At 42.8% G+C, this 25,270-nt stretch overlaps 1 protein-coding gene across 12 annotated transcripts in view; it reads right to left on the reverse strand.

The window, feature by feature from the left end:
- The window catches only part of TCF7 (transcription factor 7), a 219,032-nt gene that overhangs the window by 67,448 nt on the left and 126,314 nt on the right, over window positions 1-25,270 (reverse strand). For 9 of the 12 annotated variants that reach the window (XM_073573766.1, XM_073573768.1, XM_073573769.1 and 6 more), the window contains 2 exons: window positions 15,574-15,664; window positions 5,656-5,742 (listed from right to left, as the gene is read on the reverse strand). In XM_073573766.1, the coding sequence (XP_073429867.1) occupies window positions 5,656-5,742; window positions 15,574-15,664 (178 nt within the window). The remainder of the gene's footprint in view (window positions 1-5,655; window positions 5,743-15,573; window positions 15,665-25,270) is intronic. The other 3 variants (XM_073573778.1, XM_073573770.1, XM_073573777.1) reach the window with 1 other exon arrangement.

Below are 25,270 nucleotides of genomic sequence, written 5' to 3' on the forward strand. Positions count from 1 at the left end.
AGATGGAAGCCAGGTGTGAAAGTGGCTCCATAAATGGAGAAATACTGCATGGATCTGATCACCGCTCACATAAAAAATAACGCTATACATGGCTGTATAATTCTGCAGTCACACTCTGCTTCCATCAGTCCCCTGTTTCCTTAGGTCTGACATCACTGTGTGTGTTAGGATGTGCTAGGCTTTATGACTGGATATTTCACAATGAAGAGATAAAACTTTATGCTTTATACTTTGCTGGGTAGTGCTAGAAAATTATCTTTCTTACATAAGGACCTGCTAACGATGAGGGATTTCTCCTGCCTTGTACCTGGCTTGTCTGGGAGGCACGCAACTGGCCTTCAGCAAAAGATTTGCAGGACCCTGGTACAGTGGCCAGTCGGTAGTCCAGAGAGCCTCTTACTATATGCTGGCAGCGTCGTGCCCTCCTTATTAGTAGCGTAATGTTGTCATTGTGGGGGCCACTGCTCCTATGTTGCCCTGGGACTAGCATTCAGAAGAGGTGCCAGGAATGCCAGCACATAGGGGTAGGGTCTCTTATGCTAAAAAATAGAAAGTTATGAGACTGAAAAAAGATGGAAGAGAATATGAATGCAAGATCTGACTACACAGGGTTTATTTGTAGTCTGTAGCCATGGAAACTAATACAGATCATTTCCTCCATTGCAGTAACATTTCTCTAAGGCCGCGGTCACACGTTCAGTATTTGGTCAGTATCTTACATCGGTATTTGTAGCCAAACCAGGAGTGGGTGATAAATCCAGAAGTGGTGCCGTGTCTCTATTATACTTTTCCTCTGACTGTCCAACTCCTGGTTTTGGCTTAGGCTACTTTCACACATTAGTTTTTTGCCGTCAGGCAGGATCCGGCTACTTTTAGAAAAAACGGACCCGGCATAAATTTTGGAGAACAGTAGAAACGGATCCGTTTTTCTGCTGGATCCGTCTAGCAGGTTATATCTGTTTCCTGGGGGCTGGCCAACTGGATCTGAGCATGCGCAGACTTTAAAAAAATGGATCCGTCTTTTTCTGGATCCGGCGCATTCCGGCGCCCATAGACTTTCATTGTGGCAAAAAGCCGGAAGTGTCAGATCCGGCGCTTCCGGCTTTTTCGCCGGAGACAAAAAAACGTTACAGTAGCCGTTTTTTCCATACGCTGGAATGAGACAAGTAGCCGGATCCGGCAAAAAAACGGATGAAACGCAAATGCGATCTGGCGCTAATGCAAGTCAATGGGGAAAAACTGGATCCGGCATTGCATTTCGCCGGATCAGGTTTTACAAAAAAAAGCCGGATCGCGCCTGACGGCGAAAAACTGATGTGTGAAAGAGGCCTTACAGATACGGAGGTAAAATACTGACCAAATATTCAACATATTAACATGGATCAAGTAAAACTTTGAGACGTTAAAGGGAATCTGTCACCCTTTTTTGAGATATCATATAATGATATCATTCAATTGTGTGTCACATAAGGATTCTCTTCGTACTTTTGCTTCCCCCTGACCCCGCACCTTTCATGCATAAATACCTTGTTTATATCAGTTCAGATGTATGTAAACTGCCGCTGTCCGGGCCGATGGGCGGGGCTTATTTACCTGCTCCCCCCCTCCCTGTCTTGCTCTACGCATTTCTTCTAGTGTAGAGCAAGACAGGGAGGGGGGGAGCAGTTGAATAAGCCCCGTCCATCGGACCGGACCATGGCAGTTTACATACATCTGAACCGATATAAAAAAGGTATTTATGAATGAAAGGTGCGAGGTCAGGGGGAAGCAAAAGTACGAAGAGAATCCTTATGTGACACACAATTGAATGATATCATTATATGATATCTCAAAAAAGGGGTGACAGATTCCCTTTAAAGCAACTTCATAAACAAACATTTGTATTGTGCTTTTATCACCATAGACTCAAAAAGGAAAAGTATCCCCCCCCCCCCCCCAAAAAAAAAAAAAAAAAAAAAAAGGGCCCACATACCTTTAGTATTAATGTACAGGTGCACAAATACGCTATATGACCAATATACAAACCTGTATATTGTATATCCTTGTGGATACTTTTCCTTTTTGAGTCCATGGTGATAAAAGCGCAATACAAATGTTTGTTGAAGTTGCTTTAACGTCCAAGTTTTACTTGGGTCATGTTCACATGCTGAATATTTGAAGAGCAAATATTGGACACAGCTATAAATGTGTATCAAAAATTGATGAAGGTGTGATTAAAAAAATGATACACATCTGCTGTATCAGAAAAGAATGGCAGACCATTCAGAATAGTGAAAACCAAGGAGGAAAGCACTGGACAGGGACAAAGAAGTAATAGGACAAGAATAAGGAAATTAAATACCTTTATTAGTGAGGGTAAAACAACACTGTCCATAGAAAAAAAGGGTAAAGACATATTATATTGTCATTGTGACCAACAAGAGATAAATACAATGGTAAAAAACCATATAAAAAAGTGTATATGTGCATGTACACTGCAGAATGAATAATTAATAATTGTGTCATATAGTACTGTGCGAACGATAAAGTGACAACTGACGAGGGATTCCGAAACACGCGTCGGGGCGGGCCACACACGGTGTTTTCATACTCCGAGGTATTCATTGCCCTTTTTTCTATGCATTGGCTTAACTTTTGCTGGTGACCATTGGATGCTGGATCTCAGTTTTATAAATATCTTTGATAATTTATTCATTTACTATTATACGTTCATATGATTTACAGCATCTCTTGCTCCATCAGTGTACTACACATTCTGTGATTGATCTTGACCAATCTAGATCTTCCTTTTTCCCCTCCCCTTCTCCTTTGTTTTTTCTTCCTTTTTTCTCATATTCCACCTTGCACATGCACTTTATTTGAGACAGTAAAATTGTGGTCTCATTAATTGAATACATGAATTTATTATTGACACATCACTATTCATTTTTTCAGTTGTCACTTTATGGTTTGCACAGTACTATATGACACAATTATTAATTATTCATTCTGCAGTATACATGCACATAAACAATTTTTTTAATATTTTTTTATCTCTTATTGGTCTCATTGACAATATAATATCTGTCTTTACCCTTTTTTTCTATGGGCAATATGTACATCATTTTTGGTAGATACTTCTGGGGGATTCTATATTTGTATTTTTATTGATTCTTTTTTTAACACTTTCTTTATATTAATTAATTGCGTCTGTGTGCGTACCTTGCTTTTAATTGTAGTGTTACGTTTTACCCTCACTAATAAAAGGTATGTTAGCCTTAATTTTCTTTTTCTTGTCCTATTACTTCTTTGTCCCCGTCTGGTGCTTTCCTCTTTGGTGTTCATGTTGAATATTTAGTCAGTATTTTATCTCAGTATTTATAAGTCAAAACCAGGAGTGAGACAGTTTGTTTTTTTTTGTGTAGTACATATCAGGTGGTATGGCCCCCTCACCCTTATCCACCAGTCTTTCGCACATAAGGCTATGGTCCCACGATGAGTTTTTGGTTCGTTTTGTATGTTGCATATTTTTTTTTAAAATTCAAGTAACCTATATTACTTAATGGGTGCAGAAATGGTGCTGAAAATCGGCAACATCAAAAACTCACCAAAAGCGCATCGTGGGAACGTAGCCTAAGGTTATAATTTCGAGCTATGCCTGGGTTCCTTTTCACTCCCCATTTACGCAAAGGAAAAGTAAGCATCATGCTTAGGCTAGGTTCACATTTGCGGATGGCCGAGCTGCGGAGGGCTGTGGACTTCTTCAGTGAAGCTCCGCCCACTGCTGCACCTCCTCCGGTCAGCTCTGCCTACGTCTGCATGCGGCATGCGTACCTATCTTTAACAATGGGTACGCAGGTCGTGCGGATGCCTCCACATGCGTCGTTTTGATAATGCGGCGACCCGAGTCAAACGCAAAATGGTGGGCAAAGCTTCACGGGGGAAGTCCGCATCCCTCCGCAGCTTGGCTCAATACCTGGCACTGCCGCCTGCACTCGGGACTGGAGCGCTCAGCTACATAGAAATACATGCAGCCGCAAACTCCGGTCCCGAGTGCCAGCGGCAGTGCCAGGTATTGAGACACGAGACTCGTGCGCGTTTCCCCAAGTGTGACCCCAGCATTAGGCTGCAGATCTGAAGCCTCCATGACTCCAGGTCTATATTTCCCTCTCAGTGCCACCTCCTCCTGCTTAACTGAAGGCTTCTTTGCCTGAACTGACACACAATAGAGCCTGTCAAGCAGGAAGAAGTGGGGAATGGAGCTGGAGTGACAAAGGTTTCATATCTACAGTAGTTCTTCAGCCTCATGTGCATAGTAATTCAAGTGCCAAGTAAAGGAGGCACGGACTTGTGAAAGGTGTTGCGGTCCTTGTTCACATTTACGTCACTTGACAAGTGGAAAGGTTTTAAATACAAGAGTTAGGACTGTCCCACAAGGGTTGCCTTGACATGGCGGGATGGCTTGTACATTCTTTTGATCAAAATTATGTTTACTAAATACCCTTATTATTACTACTATCTTCATGCAATTTTTGCAATTTATTTTTTACTTTTTTATTTTAGGATACTTGTTTTTCTCTGTGTAAAAGTCATGTGTTTATATGCATTTACATGTTGCATACACATTAATTTACTTTTTCAGCTCAGACCTAGTTTCTCAGCATGATATTGTGGCAGAGACACTGATTTTAGAGAAATGTCACTTACGATGCAGTGTGTTGTTGCTCCAGTCTTCTACCAGCAGAGGATTATCACTAGAGGCCTAGCTGCCTAATTCCACCTAGCCCTGCTGCTTTGTGAAGCCCTGCCCCAACCACTGATTAGCAGCTTACTGTCAATATACAGTGTACACAGAAAGTCGTCAGTTGTGGTGACAAAGCTCAGCATTCAGAGCACTGCTAGACCTGCAGCAGAGAAAACAGTGACTGCATCACAACTGCTGCATCCACTAAGCTAAGTGACATATCACTGGAATCAAGGTCTCTTCTCCAACATCATGTTGCTCAGCAAAAATCTGCTAGTAGATTCCCTTTAATTGATTTTAAACTTATATTTGAATGTTTAGTATAGGCAAAAAAAAAAAGCATTTTTACACATATAGATGTGATAATGGATGTAGTTGTGACAACCAGAATAAAGTCATCCAAGGTTCCCAATGCTGGATGCATTTTAAAAATGCAGGAAACTAAGAGTAAGCGGCTTTAGACCCAGTTCACACCTTATGGTGTAGTCTACTCAAAACTTTCCTTATAAAACATGAAGAGCAACAAATGCCATGTGTTCACTTGAAAGTTCTGCTAGTGAAGGAACGGATTCTGGAAACATATACATGGAATATTTGGGATCTTCCTTCCACTTAGAATGCCGTTCATGCCACAAAGGTGTCTTCAGGCTTTAGACACAACCAAGAACGAAAGAGGAACGTCAAAGTGTAGAAACACACAAGACAGAATGCTGGAAAGCCGGCTTCTTTTGCTGCACTCGTTTACTAGCAAAAGGAAACTGAGGTGAGACAACCCTTCCAGAGGTGGACATTAGGAAGACACAGAAGCAACACGTAAAAGCTGGCGTCAACTGCAACTTGCACGATGGACGAAAATGGAGATAAAGCTGGAGCGCTGGAAGCTGCAAAGCACTGAACACAGGGAGGCGCTGTCTCACTGGTCAGATACTCACCTGGAGTAGGATGCACCTGGAGACAATGCTGGGGAATATGGCTGTCTAAATCCACAAGAAGATAAGGGATAGACAGGCTGACTTTGCCTGCGAGTGGAGAAAACAATCCATGGAGTAAATTTGGTGTCTCAAACATAAAGGAGTCATTTTGAATTAATGATTCACAATATTACTAATAATTAATCCAAATAAAATTTGGACAGGTGGCTCCCATTTTTGGAACACTGAGTACATTACGTGTGAAAATTACAGAATAATCCAGAATTCCACCATAATATTATAGTGAACCATGGCGGCACAAAACAAGCACAGGCTGCCTCTGTGCAGTCAGCCATGATTTCATCTGGAACGCTGTGGCATTCTAGAGAAGGAACATGGCGAAGAGTACCCCTCACTCCCATCCAATACAACAGTGGGCAATGACACCCAGGGTGTGGGATCCTGGCAAACAGAGCAGGATCTCCGAACCCTCCACAGCCATTAATCAGTAGCATCTTAAGAAACGTCATGCCCAATTCATGCATCTCGTGAGATCTTGCTCTTTCACTGCACAAGGGGCTCCATACGGTTTTGGGGTCCCGCTCTGCATGCCAGGATCCCACATCTCAGACGTTCTGGACTGTCTTTGTGAAATAGTCGGCATAGTTCTGATAAATTTTGTTACTAGATTATATATAGAGAAGTCACCAAACCGGCACTGCCCACTGTTTTAATAATAAAAGACCAGCCCCAGATGGTGGAGAGGAGCTCTCTAAAAAGGTGTCAGGAACAGGAAGAAGAATTATCTGGACAGCTCTCCTCCAGTGTTGCACCAATTCGTGTGTATTGGACCTGTCATTCACGCCTAACTGGGCATTGAGAAGCCATACCACACCCACCCCAATGGCTATTCTTCCTAATCCCTTCTCCTTTCTAACCAATGAGGGAGATTTACTAATTACTATCAGACAGAATCCTGGTGCACGGGCATGTGCCAAATGTAAGGGTTTTACCCACGTTTTGCTCCAGACAGTTTCAGAAAATGCCTAGAAGTGAGGGTGTTTGTAAAATTAACCAAATTTGTTCAAGCAAGACAACTAAGGTGGAATAATTTTGATTAGACCATCAAAGATACTAATACACTGAGCTTTCTCCTATTGATATGATAGGGAATAACTTTCCAATCGCTGGGGTTTGGACCACTACAGCACCCACTAATCTGGAATCGGAGAGGAGGTTAATCATGTGCACTACCTCTCCATTCATTCTAATAGGAGTGCCAGAGATCAGCCGAGGGCTTCGCTCACCAATCACTGCCATACAGAATGAATGGGGAGGTAGTGCACATGATCGACCTCTGCTCTGTTCAGCCGGGGCTCTTCCTACTGGGGGCTTGTACTGATTCTCCCTGTATGAGTTGCTATCTAATAACACCTACTTGGACATAACAAAAGTTCTCATTATTTGAATGGCAATATCTCTGCAATGGAGGTGGAGATTAGAAATAGAACAAAATGTTATTCCTCTGCAGTCACTATTACATAGTGTGTGACTGTTCAATATGAAAAATTTGATGAAAGGTCCGGTGTCAGAACAAAATGACTGCTAAGAGCAAGTTTGACGTGGCTAAGTAGTTTAGTGAACGTTCCCACCTAGACCTTTTACATTTATTCCCCCACCTCCCTGATTGACCGCTTTGGCTTTCAGAAGCCAAAGGAAAGGATATGGAAAACAAGTAGTTGGGAAGCTGCACTGAACTGCGCAGGCAAAATAAAAGTCTGGAAATAATCCTGTAACAAAATTAAATGTATATAGAAGTTTAATTCTCATCGTATTCCTCACTATTCGTTATACCGATGTCTCTACCTTGTGGCAGTCCTTACACTGGCTACCCATCCACTCCAGAATCCAGTACAAATTTATTACCATCACCCACAAAGCTCTCCATGGCTCAGCACCACCCTACATCTCTTCCCTTGTCTCAGTATACAACCCTACCCGCGCCCTCCGTTCTGCTGACCTGAGGTTAGCATCCTCAATAATCAGAACCTCCCACTCCCGTCTCCAAGATTTTTCACATGCTGCGTCAATTCTTTGGAATGCACTACCCAGGTTAATACGATTAATCCCCACAGTTTTAAACGTGCCCTAAAAACGCATTTGTTCAGACTGGCCTACCGCCTCAACGCAATAACCTAACTATCCCTGTGTGACCCATTCAAAAATTCTTACCATAACCAGGTTCACCGTATCATGTTTTCACACGCTTTATGCATTTAATAGCCCTCTGTGTCTGTACTGTTACATATTTAGGCTGATAACCGGTTCATGCAGCATTACAGGAACACCCGATTCTTACACTATGGCCGGTCTGAACAATGAAAGCAATTGTTACCACCCACCTTTCGTGTCTCCCCTTTTCCCTTATAGATTGTAAGCTTGCAAGCAGGGCCCTCATTCCTCTTGGTATCTGTTTTGATCTGTGATTATTGGTATGCTGTAATATCTATTGTCTGTACAAGTCCTCTCTATAATGTAAAGTGCTGCAGAATATGTTGGCGCTACAGAAATGAAATTATTATTATGTATAAGCAGTATTATCATCATCATTATTATTATTATGTATAAGCAGTATAATCTGTAATAACCCCGCAGCAATACAACATTTCAAAACGGAAAGGCCCCACATTACCCCGTGTCTTTGTTCCACTGCTATTTCTCACACTATTTAATCTGCTGTCTGTACAATGGAGAACTGTGGCCAGTATAGGGAAGCCGTTCTCCCCAGTCATGCCACACATATTTGTGAGTGTGAGTTCCGGCTATGTGTCTGCTGTCAGGCCTAGCCCGCGTCTACCTCTGTGCTGCCATTCTGTTTGCGGCCTGTCACACCACCACACAATCACTCCCACACTGCTTAAAAGTTAATCATGTATGTTGTGATCACACCAACCAATACCCGGCGCTGCAGAACATCGGCGGCCTTTGAAGTTGCACATTCCGTCCCGAAGCAAAACAGAAATGCACAAAGTTAATCCAACAGTGACATTTGTAGCTCCATGGGACAAATTACTAGAATACAAAGGATTAAGGCCTTCACACCTTCACCCTAAATGAGTCTGACATGGTAATTAGTGCAATTGGGAATCAAGGTTGATGGATAGGAGAGAAGCACATTTTCCTTTCAGTTTGACATGGTTTCTCCACAGCTCTTCTGCTCTCTCTCACGAGTGATGAATGTAAATCATGATCCGGGAATCCGACCATTTCCCGAATATCCCAGTGTAATAAGTCAGTTCTCACCAATGCAAATGTAGAAAATCATTAAAGAGGCGGCCTGCTTATACTTATTTTTCTAACATATTTTTTGTGACAATTAAAAGGAAGGTTATGCCCTGTGAGGTCCCAGTCGGGTATACACAAATTACTAGGGGGTGATACTGGATGTGCTTGTCAGACAACATCTTCCTAGTAACAAGCCTGCCACATATGGCTGTCCCTGTGCGGACACTGCAGGAGAGGTCATTCCTCAACACTTACCACCTCCACTAATAAGAAATTAGGAAATTTAATGAATATGCAAATGAGGTGTTAAATGCACTGGGTGTAACAGAGCACTTTAGGAACTGCTGCTTCTAAAGCTCCGCCCTGCTCCAGCCTCTTTAGCCTGATTGATCACAGTCTGATTTCCTTGTCTTGTGTGTCTAATATCAATCAAGCTTAAAGAGGCTGCTGTTAGACAGGGAAATAACCTCAGGAGGCAGTAGCTCCTCAAGTAATCTGTTACACCAGGAGCATTTAATGTCTTATTTGAGCATGAAAGAAAACGCTAAGTACTTGGGAATGCAGGAACAGAAACGATATAAAAGGTGTCAATGGATTTATATGTCAAAAAACGTCTCCCTGCATTTTTCAGATGTGAGTAAAATTTGAGATCTGACAGCAGTATCTTCGGGGAACAAGTCGACATACAGCAGCGTGATGAGGTTAACTGATCACACTACTGAGATCGCTCCTGCACTGCAGGACAGTAGATGATGGCAGCAAGGCAAGTGCTCAAATGGAGCAGAAGAAATAGCGGAGTTTTATTGGGAACAGAGTGTGAGGGCATGGGGGGTGTGAAGGGACACAGAGACTGAACAGTGTGGAGGGGACAGTATAGAGGAAAGGACAGTGTGGAGGATAGTATATAGAGAGGGGCAGTGTGAGAAGGGGACACAATACTGTTCCCCCACACTGTCCAGTCTCAATAAAGAATAGGCAGCGTTGAGCGACATTGTGTAGGCACGGTATGGAGGGTCGGTAACTGTACGGAGGAGGCACAGTATAGAGACTGAGCAGTATGGGGGTGAGGGCAAAGAACAGAGAGGGGGGCAATGTGAAAAAAGTACCCAGTATGGCAAGTGGACAATGCTGGGGTAGGGCACTTATGATAGGCACAGTGTGGAAGTTACAGCTAATAAGGACAGACAGTTTGTAAGCTATATTTCATATTTTATAGGAAAGGACAGGAAACATAGCGAGGGGCAATTGTGTTTTTCAGAAACAAAGCGAAGGGCGGATCATTTTATTCAAGGACATTATAAAGACACCTATTTTTATGCAGAGGGTATAATACTACTTATAATACTTATTTTTAATGGTACTGTGTTGGGATGTGCTGCAGAAGACTAGAGTAATAGGAAGTCTGAGAGGACGAGCTGTCATCATGGTATCTGGACATGATCTAGACAAAGGAATGAAAAGAAGGCCAATCACAGGTGTCACCTATAAGGGACCTGGGATTAAATGTTTATCTGTTATAATGACCAGGTCTCAACAGTAATGTGGTTCCTCTATGGTCAGCATTCTGATGATGGCCATTAACAACAACTCTCAGTATCTCCTCACCATTGTTAAGGACATACTGGAAGTTGCAGCTTCATGCAATACATTTATATATGTGACTGACCAGACATTACAAGTGATCACTGTACTAAGCTTGGCAATGTATTCATATACGGATGATGGTTCTGTATTAATGGTGGTTTTAGTGCTGCATTCATGTACTGATGATGATTCTGGTGATTAATGCCTGTACTGATGGTGGTACTGGTGGTAATATATTTTTTGCTATTGAGTGAAAGTAGCAGTCTACAAACATATCATTAAGAGTTAAAAAATAAAGGTTATTAGATGAATATATATAAATGCACTCAGAAAATTTTTTTTTTTTAGAAAAGTTCCTTCCTATTAATATGCAATAATATTGATGGTCAGAGAATAACCTATGTGTCCATCCTAATAAAATAGTACAACAATTCGCAATGAACTATAAATAGATCATATCCCACTGATAAATCTAAAGTCGCAGTACTAAATATAATTATCTAGCACATAAAAGTGCCGTGCCTACTAAAATCATGTGCTGATGATGAAAGCGACTAGAGTTCAGAAAAACTCAAGGAGATAGCGCCTTAGTCCACTCAGGAGAAATTATAAAGTGCTATAAGTGTTAAGACCAAAACAGCAATGTGCGCAAATAGAATTCAGAATTCACCCTGATGAAGGAATCCGCTAGAATTCCAAAACGCGTAGGGTTAGGATTACTGGCTCTTTCTGCATATTATATTCTTCTGCTGCGCAACACGCAATTTTGGCTGGTCATGTGACCTGAAGACGACACGCAGGTCCTGGTTGTTCACAGAACCTGCCAGCGATCATCGCACACACTGTGCTTTCCGTGCACTCCAGCAATCTACCTGGGAAGTCTGCTTTCGACCGCGACACAGCTTCCCAGATCAGCCGCTTATTTATTAAGCAGAATTGGATAAGGCGCTTCTTCCATTAAGGTACTGAATTCTATTCCTCCTCCACTACTGTGACACATTAACAGTCTGGCTGTGCTTGTTCTGAAATCAACACTGCTTTCACTATATATTTATACAGAGATGACAGGGCCTTTGAACAAGCACTTGGCTCAGGGAAAGGAAAACTGCTCTGGAAACTACTGTGGTTGAGTTACGGGATTGCAGGACTGATAACAGGTCAGGAGAGGAGCGGTAGGTGAGCAATGGGCTGTATAAAGGTTCCTGGTATCTCAGGAGTTAATTCCTCTGCTGGAATGTAACTATTGTGCACACGTACACTTGGCTATGGCGGTCACGATATATGATAAAAGCTCTCATAGCATGAAAATAAAGGCAGGTACAAAAAGCAAGTCAATTGCAAACTTGCTTATTGAGAATATCTCTTGAAAATTCCTGTAAAATTAAAGTGGCTTTCTGCTCTTTATTAACATATAATGAACGTGATAACAGCCCGACTTCCAATCACCGGATAACTGAAGCCACTGACTGACTGAAGGGATAAGTGATTGGTGGGTAGGACATCTTGATTTCCAGTATGCCAGAGTTCATCTGAGCTGCAACGCTACGGTAAGGAACTGATAGCAGAGGTTCGTATGTTTATTTCTTTGCTATTAGCCACACTACCATCAGTAAACTTTAGAAAACAAGCCACAAACCCAGTTGAAACTCATTTGATTCCATCTCAAAGTGCCACCAAACATAAGATGGAAAGTACACATGAATAGAAACAAGTCAAAAAGTGTTAATCACAAGCAAGTGTATTGACCATCTGGCTCCTTGGATCTGTACAGACCTGACATATGCACATGTAGAAGTTTTTCACTAAATTTGAGTGGAACTTTCTTTTTAGAACCCCACTCATGTGGGATCTCCATTTTTTTCTTGTTGTACGTAGTAGACCTCAGCTGGAAATGGTCCCACTTGCCCGAAGCACCAAACCGCACGCTAGGCTAAAGATTCTGTAATGGGAGAGCACACTTCCCACTTGCACCACTATCCTCTGAGCCCTGATGTGAAAATAGTTAGTGAATTTGAAAAGTGAAATGTTTGTTTACCTCTCTTCTGATTAAGTCGTACTTTTAGATGTAACTGTAGCCAAAGTGTCGTTTATTTATTACCTTTAAATAGGTCCCCCTAAAATGAATTCTTGGATATTCCAGAATATCTGCAGATATAGGTTTATTTTGAAGCGCGTCGATTAGCTTTTTATTAATTTACAATTTGATTATTTTTTACATAATCATGTGACAACCACACAGAGAGAAGTGACTTGGTCACTGGCCCTTTGGTCATGCGTCAAACATGCAAGGTCAAAGATTGGCTTTAGGGGGTCACTTAAATGATGTAGTAGCTGCAGGATCAGTTAGACCAACCAGGAAAACTGCGCAGTGACGGTGCAGGATCAAATTGGAAAGTGTTGCTTATTTTGATATTTTATCACATTTCCGGCCCATAAATCCGGGGCAAATCTCAAGTCCTGACATGTCTGCTATAGAAAATACTTGCCTAGCCTATAAATTACCAATTCTGGGGAAACTGTTTTAAGACCCTATATTGTGCCACTCCAAATATTCCCCCTTTAACTGTAGAAATTCAATAGGAACTGGTGATATACCAAAAGTATTAACTCCTTAACGACCGCCGATACTGTGGCAGTTGAGCGTACTTATTCGGTTTTTACTGTCCCCAGTGTTGTGATCGCCGTTATTAACGGAATAATGGCAACCGCAAGAAAAAAAAAAGTAAGATTTCCAGTTTAATTTCCCTCTCCTCTGGTCCCCCCCCCCCCCAGTACCTCCGGTGTCCATGGACCCTTCTGCATCCACCCGTTTTGTCCCCTAGCCGGCAGCGTCTTCTTCTGGGAAGAAAATGGCGGACGCATGCACAGTGCGCCTGCCGAGATCTGCTGGCCGGCACCCCGGCAACAATAGGAAATTCATCCTATTGGTTCATTTTGATCACTGTGATAAACCCTATCACAGTGATAAAGAGAGGTTTGATTTACAATTTTTTTTTTTATCACCCTCTTAGTTAGGTAAAAAAAAATAAAATAAAAAAATGATTTCCATTTTCCCCATTAGGGTTAGGGTTGGGTTAAAGTTAGGGTTGGGCTAGGGTCAGGGTTGTGGTTATGGTTAGGATTATGGTTAGGGGTGTGTTGGTTGGGGTTAGGGTTAGAATTGGGGGGTTCCAGTGTTTAGGTTCAACAGGAGGTCTCCAAACGAGACATGGAGTCACAATTGATTCCTGCCAATTTTGCATTCAAAAAGTCAAACGGTGCTCCCTCCCTTTTGAGCCCTGCCATGCACACAAACGGTGTCTTTCCCCCACATACGGGGTATGGGCATACTCAGGAGAAATTGGACAACACATTTTGTGGTCCATTTTCTCCTCATACCCTTGCGAAAATTAAAAAAAAATTGGTTCCAAATTTGAAAAAGTATAAATGTTCATTTTTTCCTTCCACATTGCTTTAGTTCTCATGAAGCACGTGAAGGGTTAATAAACTTTTTGAATGTGGTTTTGTGCACCTTGAGGGGTGCAGTTTTTAGAATGGTGTCACTTTTGGGTATTTTCTGTTATATTAACCCCCTAAACTCACTTCAAATGTGACGAAAAAAATAGTCTCAGAATCAGTGGGATACGTTGAAGCGTTCCAGAGCTATAACTTCATAAAGTGACAGTGGTCAGAATTGTAAAAATTGGCCCGGTCATTAAATACCAAATTGGCTCTGTCACTAAGGGGTTAAACTACTTTGAAATGCATTTGTTCTATGCTGATATTTTAGTCAATAACAAATCTTTACATATCATGAGCTAAAAGAAAAAAAAATGTGTTTCAGCCACATTTTGTAAAAATAATTTTTCACACTGGCAAAGCTTATTTTAATTTGCCAACATTGACATATTCCTTATTAAAGAGACTTTATTAACAGATTTTTGCTATTCAATCTGAGAGTAGCATGATGTAAAGGCAGAGATCCTAATTCCAAGAATGTGTCACTTATTAGGCTGTGTGTTGTAGTTTCAATACAATCAAAGGTTTTATTAGCAGAAGATTATGAATGCCTGACTAGGTCTCACATGCAGTACAGTCAGACTAATCTGTGTAACCCCACCCCTCAACACTGACTGACAGCTTGCTGACAATTCACAGAGTACACAGGAAGCTACCAATCAGAGGTGTGGGCGGAGTTATACACATTGCCATAGTGTTACCTCTACTACATCTAGATCTGACAAAACAGGGATTCTATTAAAAAGGCACAAAGCAGCCCAATAAGTGACACATCACTAGAATCAAGCTCTCTGTCCCTACATTATGCTACTATCAGATTACATAGCAAAAACCGGCAGACAGATTCACTATAAAAAGTGATTGCATAAGTGTCCATTAAAAAAAAACAAAAACAACAAGGGCTCAACACATTATTGCATTTGCGCATCTTTTTTGCCTGAATTCTGTTGTGTTTCGATTTTTCCTTCTCCATTTGCGCCTTTTTTACAGCCTAATTTACATGAGTTCACTTTTTAAACATTCATCACTATGGGCGTAGTTTAGAGTCTCTGGCTGTTTTCAGATGACTAATCAATTGTGATTTTTATTTTTTTAAAAGTAAAAAGAAAAAATTCTCCCCCTAGGAGTTATGTTCATGTACGCCTAAAATTTTTGTTCAAATTGTGCGACGTTTAATGGAGTATATGACTTTTTGTGCTAAAAAACGTCTAAAAAGGTTAAAGACAAAAATAAAGATTTTGCACAAAAATTCATGAATCGCGCATGAATTTGAGAGGTTTTGGCGCAACTCACACCAACGAATATCTGAATACAAAAACAGAAAAGTGAGTTTAAAGAACGCAGATCACGTATTTCTCTAGGTGTCCAGTTGACAATTTGGGCTATTGAGGTTCTTTGGACCGATGCCATTGGTCCACCTTGGTAGTAGAAGCCTCGGTGGCCACATAAACTCCCTTCACTTTCAATTTCATTACTAATCATCAGAAAATTAAACAGGTTATCAGCAGTCGCCAAAAACAAGAGTATTACATAGGTCTATAATGACATCTCTCATGAGCAGCAGATACTCACCAACCCATTGATGGGGATATTTGGCCGACCCCTCCCGGGGGAATGGGGTAAAATGCTGGAATATCTGGCGTTTGAGAAGGTCTGTGAGCACCTGTAGAATAAAAAGCAAATATTCACCTAACATAGTGAAGGATTACATATATAAACCATCCTTATATACTGTTGTTACGTCAAGTTATCCAAACATAATCAACTTTTCTAAAGAGTAGAGATGAAAATTCTGAAGTGTTGACACCCATCAATATTGATCACGGATGCATAGTACAGGTGCAAAATCTATGGCTGGACGACACCTAATCTCAGATCTATCAGATTACTATATTTCTAAGATTAACATGGAGGCAAACTGAGGCTCGGGGCAGGTGGGTGCAGCGCAAAGCTTTATTCAATGGGGCTATGACAAGAAGACACATTACAAACTTAAATGGGTTGTCTTAAGTACAGAAAAGGGCAAAATTGAAAAGTGCTTGTAAAAACATGCAACTTTGCCATTTACCACTTCTTAAATATCCTGACCAAACTCAAGAACAGAGGGATTTTCCCTTTTAGACAGTAGAGCTCCTTGCCTAGGTTATTGGCCTCTTTGCAGCTCCAGCCTGACCGGGTACCTAGGCAAGGAGCAAGTGGCGCAGGCAGATTCTAGACTTTACCCCCTGCACGCACCACTATCTGTCCAGATGGCCGGATCCAACCAACTTCAGTCCTTCCCCACTTCTCCCATGTAACGCAGTTCACACAAGGGGAGCAACCAAGGCTGGTCCGAATGGTCAACCTTCAGGAGCGCATAGCCTCAAGAGTCATCTTGAAGACACCCCTTTAATGAGATCATTTATTTATTGATTTTATCTATATACGTGAACAATTCGTACCACATGCATCCACAGAGCTGTATTCACACATCATAAGAGATTATTTTGTTCCCCATGCGACCAGTAAGCAGTGGAATATTTTTTGGTTTTTTTACAAGAATAGAGCAGCAGCAGACTGGGCTTCCATATATGCAAAAATTAACTATGGTGGCTCAGTGGTTAGCACTGCAGCCTTACAGCGCTGGGGTCCCGGGTTTAAATCACACCAAGAACATCTGCAAGGAGTTTGTAAGTTCTCCCCGTGTTTGTGTGGGTTTCCTCTGGGTTCTTCGGTTTCCTCCCACATTGCAAAGACATATTGATAGGGAATCTAGATTGTGAGCCCCAATAGGGTCTGCGATGAAAATGTATGTAAAGCGCTGTGGAATTAATGAAGCTATATAAGTGAGTAAAATAAATAAAGTACACTACTTGGTATAAAGTGTTTTTGTAATGAGATCCAAATATGAGATGTACATCTCTATAATTTAGGATCCTCCACATACCCACTCAATCTCACTCACTAGCCAAGACAAACATTTCCCCCCGCATTAAGTTTTTGTCGTCCCAATTGATACATTTGTCATCATGTTGGATATAGTGAATTGGAGTTTATTTACCATAAGTGCCCAAAATTGGCCAACATAAACTGGCCTTGAAATGGGGGTCATCCAACTATACGGTGACTATTTCATGTAAAGGACTGAAAACTCTCAAAACTATCACATCATGTAATGGTAGATTGTGTTACATTTTCACCATGAATTTGGCTGCAATCGACAATGAAGTCCAAGATAAATCTGCATGTTGATTTTGTGATGGATTGCACCAAACGCATGGTGGAAAGGTAACTGAAATACGAAAAGCATCCAAGACTAGGAGGAATATTTGTGCTTCTGCAGCAAATGGGCGTGTTACATATAGATTGTATGGCAGATCAGGCTGAGGATTCAAAAACAGATTTCAACCTTGTAAAAAGACGTCAACTGGGACTTGCTCTGTGTTTTATGTGTAGTTTTCCCACTACGTGGTGGACAGCGTTTTTACAATCCCTCCTCATGTAATTGGCCAGATATGCAAGGATTCCATACTCAACACTCGCCAACTGGCCACGTCTGGACCCAATGTTTTCATACTTTGTCAGTCCGCACAATATGGCTTGTTATGTCTGCTAACTGTCTTCTCTTTTCCTGTTACAACTACTTGTTAGGCATATATGACCACAACTAACTACCAACGTATGGGCAAACACCTCTGAGCGTATGTGAAATCCAGGGGCAAACCAAATACATAGCTGTTGCAGCAAGACTGTTTCCTGTTTCATACAGTTTTTTTCTAAGGATGACTGGTTGCTCTCAATTATGGTATAATGCACTTTCCATTTTCATCACCACATGAACACTTAGCTCGTCGCCCACTGACAAAATATACTTCCTATCTTCAACCCTTGCACGGCTCATTATGAGTCGTTACTGGCTCATGACCTGTACTGGTACAAAACGTATGGTGCAGCCATATCGACACCAACCAGACAGGGCAACAACACATCACCCAAGCGAGCCAACTCTTCCAAAAGAAAGAAAAGGACAGAATATTTACTCCACATTAACTTTAAAAGGGTTGTCCACTCCTTTTATATTATTTATCTCACCATACGTCATCAGATCGTGGGGGTGCAAAACACTGCTCCTCCACCAATCAGTTGTTTCCATTGCTGGCGGCTGGATGTCATCTCATGGGAAGTCGCACATCATAGCTCTAACAACCTTATAGTGGGCGCGGCAGGATAACGAACATCCATCAATATTCAAATAAATAGGAGAGGATCTGCAGTACCCGGATGTGGCCACTACACAGTAGACAAGGCTGTACGGCTCAGCTCCGCAAGTGCTAACATCAGCCTTGTATTGGAAACAGCTGATCGGTGTGGGTCCCGGATGTCACACCCTCACAACCTGACATCATGGATCGATCATCAACATAAAAGTAGTGAACAAGCTCTATCATTAATCATTACAATACTAGCCAATTATAGCTGGAAGGAGGTCCTGTGATTAGAGGATAGATAGATAGATAGATAGATAGATAGATAGATAGATAGATAAATCAAAAAAAGGGCAGCACTACCAAAATTAAATAGTTGGTGCAAAACCTATTCAGCAGTGTCCAAACAGCCAAATTAACAAAAGTAAAAAAATAGGCAGCACTCAAATTAAATGTGAAAAAAAAGTGGATACTTTACTGATCCTCAAGTGGCAACGTTTCAATGGTGACCCGTCTTTATCAAGCAATGTGCTCATAGTCAGTACAAACTTAAATAGTAGTAACACGTGTATACAATTTCAATAATTAATCTGTTTTACATACTATGGCAATGGCCATTTTGAATAACATTTACAAGTGCTCCATACAACATATGTGCATATGTCCGAAGATCTAGATTACAAAGTGCAACAGTGCATATACAGTGCTTAAAAAGACTCAGCTTGTCAATAAAAACGATCATGACACAACTTATGAAGGTAATGTAGCTAATTGCCAGCAGTGACAGAGAGCTGCATGGATATGAGTAAAGTATACCAATTTTTTTAACTATATAAGCCTTAGTATCTTCATAAGTTGTGTCATGATCGTTTTTATTGACAAGCTGAGTTCGTGCCATCAATACATATGCCCTGCCAGTTATCAGATACCCTGCTGGCATAGTGTGATGGCCAAAAGAAGAGATGGAAGCTAGAGATGTGAAGGCATGAAAGCTCCTCACAATACATGGAGGTCTCCACCCTAAGTCTAGCACACAAAGATTGTATACCAACAGAAAGGAGGGTGGTCGAGGCTTGATAAGCATCCAAGCCACCATCATGGATGAAACAAGGAGTATCCAGGAATACATCAGAAGAATGGCACCAGAAGATGAGATGCTGAGAGAAAGCCTAAGGCCGGAGTCTCACTAACCAACGCAAAATACGGTCAGTATTTTACATGCGTAATACGGATCAATGGCCCCTAAACAGTGCTCTGTATGTCATCCGTAATCAAGGTGTGGTCGCGTATTTGGCGCATGTCAGCATCCGTATGTAATCCGTATGGCGAGATTTTCTCGTCACCTTGCAAAATGGACATATAATGGAGCCCTATGACAGCTTTAATAAAGAAATGAAAGAATAGATATAGACACATAGAATACAAATATATATATATATATATATGTATTCTATGTGTCTATATCTATTCTTTCATTTCTTTATTAAAACTGTCAGTGTGATTTTACTGTATCGCGCACTGAATTGCCGACTTTGCTAAAAGGCACCTGGTGCGTATTTCTCGCAAGTCACACATCTGGTCCGTGTGTAATCCGTATTTTTTGCGCACCCATAGACTTGCATTGGCGTATTACGGCCGTAGTACGCTGACAATCGCAGCATGCTGCGATTGGCACGGAGCGTAGGATACGGAAGAGAAAAAGACGCCTGGTGCGAGTGACCCCATTGAAAATCATTTGTCCGTGTGTAATGCGTGTTTTTTGCGCCTCTCACGCGCCCGTATTCCTCGCCAGTGTGACTCCGGCCTAAGGCAGCAACAATAACAGATCTGGAAGGAAGAACAGGAACATGAAGAGTCATGGCAAGACAATCCGCTGCATGGGATGTACCACCGACAGATAATGGAAGTGGCTGACATGGAGAAATCCTACCAATAGCTGGAGAAAGCTGGACTCCGAGACAGCACGGAGGCACTAATCATAGCAGCACAAGAGCGAGCATAAAGTACAAGATCCACAGAAGCAGGAATGTACCAAACAAGACAAAACCCAAGGTGCAGACTATGCAAAGAAACCTCAGAAACAGTCCAACACATAGTGGCAGGATGCAAAATGCAAGCAGGAACAGCGTATACTGAACGCCACAACCAAGTAGCGGGAATTGTATCCAGGAACATCTGCTCAGCATATGGGCTAAGCCCCCCTAAGTCCAGGGAGACCCCAGAAAAAGTGTAGTTGTAGTTAGTGAACAGGGCTGGTAGGAGGCAGGGCACTAATGTTGTCCTGGGAAATTCAGAGCAGCACAAATACTGCCGTATAGCGCTAACTATATAACCTTACATTGAAAAAACCTACAAGAAACAAAATAAACAAAATCCCTGCTATAACTAAGTAAAAAGCAAGTACGTTTAAATAACACAGGGTTCTTAGTAATACGATTTTTGATTTAAAAAAAAAAGCATGAAAGCCATCTCACCGTCCACAGAAAGGGGAGATCTCATCACACAGAGAAAGGATTCAGAAGGATCTTGATAGGCTTGAACAATGGGCAGTAACTAACAGAATTGTATTTAACAGGAAGAAATGAAATATTCTACATCTGGCCAAGAAAAATGAAAATTAAATCTATAGAATGGGAGGAATAGAACTAAGCAACAGACCGTGTGGAAAAAGACTTGGGTATACTAATAGATCACACAATACACATGAGTCAACAGTGTGATGCAGCAGTAAAAAAAGAAACAGTTCTCGGATGCATTAAGTGAAGCATGGAGTTTAGATCACGTGAAGTAATTATCCTTCTTTACTCCTCCTTTGTAATACGTTTTCTGGAATACGGTGTCTAGTTCTGGACACAATTTAGAAAAGACATTGAAAAACTGGAGCATGTTCAGAGAAGAGCTACCAGGATGGTAAGTGGACTACAAAGTATGTTCTACGAGGATTGGTTAAAGGATCTGGGAATGTTTAGCTTGCAAAAAGAAGGCTAAGAGGGGACTTAATAACTGTCTACATATATCTGAAGGGATGTCACAGTGTAGAAGGATCACCCCTAGGTTGGGGTCACACTTGCGAGTGTGATGCGAGAAACTTGCGCGAGTCTCTCGCATCAATATCCAGCGCTGCTGCCGGCACTCGGGACCGGAGTGTGCGGCTGCATGTAATAATAATAATAATCTTTATATAGCGCAAATATATTCCGCAACGCTTTACAGTTTAACGGTTTCAAAACATAAGTAACAACGTTAACAATACAATAATTAAAGCTAAATAAGACGATCCTGCCTGTGAGAGCTTACAATCTACAATGAGGTGGGGGAGATAAGTACAGGTGTGTATTTACAGTGATGTATTTACAATGATGGTCCAGCCATCTTGAGGGAGTGAGGGATGGATGGAGATAGTGAATGAGCTACTCATGCACGCTTACACATAGAATGATTTTGATTAGTGAACGTGATAGGCCGCTCTGAACAAATGTGTTTTGAGGGAGCGCCTAAAACTATGCAAATTGTGGATAGTCCTAATTTCTTGGGGTAGCGCATTCCAGAGGATTGGCGCAGCGCGGGAGAAGTCTTGGAGTCGGGAGTGGGAGGTACGGATTAGTGCAGAGGTTAGTCGAAAATCGTTTGCAGAGCGCAGCGGTCGGTTAGGCCGATAGACAGAAATGAGGGAGGAGATGTAGGGGGTGCTGCACTGTGGAGAGCTTTGTGGATGAGAACAAGTACTTTGAATTGGATCCTATAGTGAATGGTCAGCCAATGTAAGGACTGGCGAAGAGCAGACGCTTCCGAGTACCGATTATCCAGATAGATGACCCTGGCTGCTGCATAAAGTACGAACTGGAGAGCGGATAGTCGAGTAACGGGGAGGCCAATTAATAGAGCGTTGCAGTAATCCAGGCGGGAGTGGATCAGTGCTACAAGTGAGGGTTTTTGTTGTTTCCGTGGTGGTTTTCTCACCATGGTTACTTACCGGTAGCCGGTTTTTCCGGAACCCATGACAGCACACCTGAGAGAGGGATCCGCCCCGCCAGGACAGGAACCTACTGAGATATAAGGGGCGGCACCTCTCCCCCGCTTCAGTTGGGTTACAGAGCATTGAGAGGACTTCCCGGTTAGTACATGTTAATCCAACACCACATCACACAAAAGCACCCTATTAAACGTGCACACCCATACGGTGAAAAGGGGGGGGGAATATACGGGTGCGGTCATGGGTTCCGGAAAAACCGTCTACCGGTAAGTAACCATGGTGGTTTTCCCTTCACCCATGACAGCACATCTGAGAGACTTTTGGAGACTTCAAAACACCTTAGGGAGGGACCACTGCTTGAAGCACCCTTCTACCAAAGGTTAAGTCAGCAGTGGAGGATAGATTTAATCTATAGTGCTTAAAGAAGGTGGAAGGTGAGGCCCAGGTAGCGGCTTTACAAATCTGCTCAATCGATACCTCTGCTTTTTCAGCCAAGGAGGTCGCCACTGCTCTGGTGGAATGAGCCCTAATGCCGTCAGGAATCGGGTTACCACTAGATGAGTAGGCTACACTAATGGCCTCCCTAATCCATCTAGCAATAGTCCCTTTTGAAACCCCATAGCCTTTCCTGGCACCCTGAAAAGCTACGAATAGGGACTGGGACCTCCTCCACTGGCTGGTGATAGATATGTATTCTAGCAGGGCTTTATTAATGTCCAAACTATGGAACTTTTCTTCCCCTGGATTCTTTGGATTATCGCACAAGGATGGGAGGATAATCTCCTGACCCCGATGGAAATCTGACGCTACCTTAGGCAGAAAAGCGGGGTCTGTTCTTAGCACCACCCTGTCCTGAAAAACTTGTGTGTAGGGTGGGTTCACTGAGAGAGCCTGCAGGTTGCTTATTCTACGGGCTGATGAAAGGGCCACTAAAATGATTGTTTTTAGGGTCAGAAATTTTATGGGGAGCTGATGTAATGGCTCATATGGTTCTTTTGTAAGGGCCTCTAGTACTAGGTTTAAATCCCAGGGAGCTATCCTGGGTATTGGAATAGGTTTAGCCCTATGACATGATTTGATGAATCTGGCTATCCATCTATTTGCTGCCAAGTTGCAGTTATAGAGCGCCCCTAGTGCAGATACCTGAACCTTAAGCGTATTTACCGCTAACCCCAGCTGTAATCCTGCTTGTAAAAACTCCAGGATGGCACTAATCGGGGGTTTTTGTTCTAACGGCTTACCTAGGAACTGTAGGAATTTATTCCATGTTCTGCCATAGATATTAGTCGTCACTGCTTTCCTACTTTTAAGCAGGGTGGCCACCAACCCAGGAGAGAAACCTTTACCCCTTAAAAGCGACCTTTCAAATTCCACGCCGTCAGATGGAATCCCTTGACTTGCGCGTAGAATATCGGGCCTTGGGCCAGAAGGTCCGGGATTTCTGGCAGAACCCATGGATCGGAGAGGGACATTCTCCGCAGTAGAGCAAACCAGGGCCTTTTTGGCCAAAATGGGGCCATTAGAATTACTCTGGTCTCATCGCTCCTGATCTTCCTGACCACTGTTGGGATCAATGCGACTGGGGGGGGAACGCATAGGCCAGCTTGAAGTCCCACTGAATGTGCAAAGAGTCCACTACCCATGGGTCTTCCCTTGGGTTTAGAGAGCAAAACCTTTGTGTTTGCCTGTTGTGTTAGTTGGCAAAGAGGTCTATCACTGGCTCCCCCCAAAGCTGCGTTATTTTTTGAAAAATGGATCGATTTAGGACCCATTCTCCCTGCCTCAGAGTATTGCAGCTTAGGAAATCGGCCTCTATGTTTTCTGCCCCTGTTATGTGTAAAGCCCCCGTTACACACTGCGATATCGCTAGCAATATCGCTGTAAAGTCACCGATTTTGTGACGTAGCAGCGATATTGCTAGTGATATCGCTGCATGTGATACTTACCTCCGACCGGCTCCCCCGCTGGTTATCGCTGATCGCGCGAGAAGCTCCTGGACCATTTCTCGTCGTCAGCTTCCTGCTGGGCTTCCTGTGGCGCCGACGAGCGACGCGTGGAGCCGGGCGGGAGGACGCAGGATCGCCGCGTCTGACAGGTAAGTAGCGATCCCCGTCCCCAGTGATGTCGCTGGTGAGATCTGCCTGTTTGTCAGCTCACTAGCGACCACCTAGCGATGCACCAGCGATCCTGACCGCGTCATATCGCTGGTCGGGATCGCTGGTGCATCGCTAGGTGTAACGGTACCCTAAGGCTGTTATGGAGTGTAAGTGTTGCTCCGCCTTGCCCAGGATGTCGCCTGCTGCTTTCATTAGGGAGTGTGCTCTTGTCCCTCCTTGGTGGTTGATGTATGCCGTCACCTTGTTGTCCGACATGATGCGGACATTGTGACCCCTGAGTAGGGGAAAAAAGTGGGTTAGGGCTTTGTTCACCGCCCACAATTCTCTCAGATTGGAGGATGCCCTCCTTTCTTGAGGTGTCCAGGACCCCTGGCCTACGTGACCCCTTAGGTGTGCCCCCCACCCCAAGGAGCTTGCGTCCGTTAGAATCACATCTGTCACTTGTTTGTCCCAAGGTATTCCTGCGGCCAAGTTTGTACTGTCCAGCCACCAGTTGAGAGAGTCTCTATTCTCTAATAAAAGCTCTAGACCTCCTTCTAAATGCCCTCTTAGCGATCTTTGTGCTGCTAGTATCTCCCACTGGAGTTGACGGGTGTGAAATTGAGCCCACCTGACCACTGGAATGCAGGACGTCAGGGTGCCTAGTAAAGACATCGCTTTCCTCAACGTCATCTGAGGTTGGTTTCGGGCAGACAAGGTCATATTCGGCACCTTCTCTATTTTGGCCTCCGGAAGCAGACACACCTGCTGTTCTGAGTCCAGGATAAATCCTAGGAAGGTCTGTTGCTTTAGGGGTTGTAGTTTTGACTTTTTGAAATTTATTATCCACCCTAAAGGCCCCGTCACACTAAGCGACTTACTAGCGATCCCGACACCGATCTCAAGGTGTCAGCGATCTCGCTGGTGAGATCGCTGTTACGTCACAAAAGTTGTGACTCAGCAGCGATCTCGCTACCGAGATTGCTTAGTGAGACGGGGCCTTAATTCTTGCAAGG

The sequence above is a fragment of the Dendrobates tinctorius genome, unplaced genomic scaffold (genome assembly GCF_039654945.1).
Source record: "Dendrobates tinctorius isolate UK_male_01 unplaced genomic scaffold, ASM3965494v1 ptg000036l, whole genome shotgun sequence".
Taxonomy (NCBI): domain Eukaryota; kingdom Metazoa; phylum Chordata; class Amphibia; order Anura; family Dendrobatidae; genus Dendrobates; species Dendrobates tinctorius.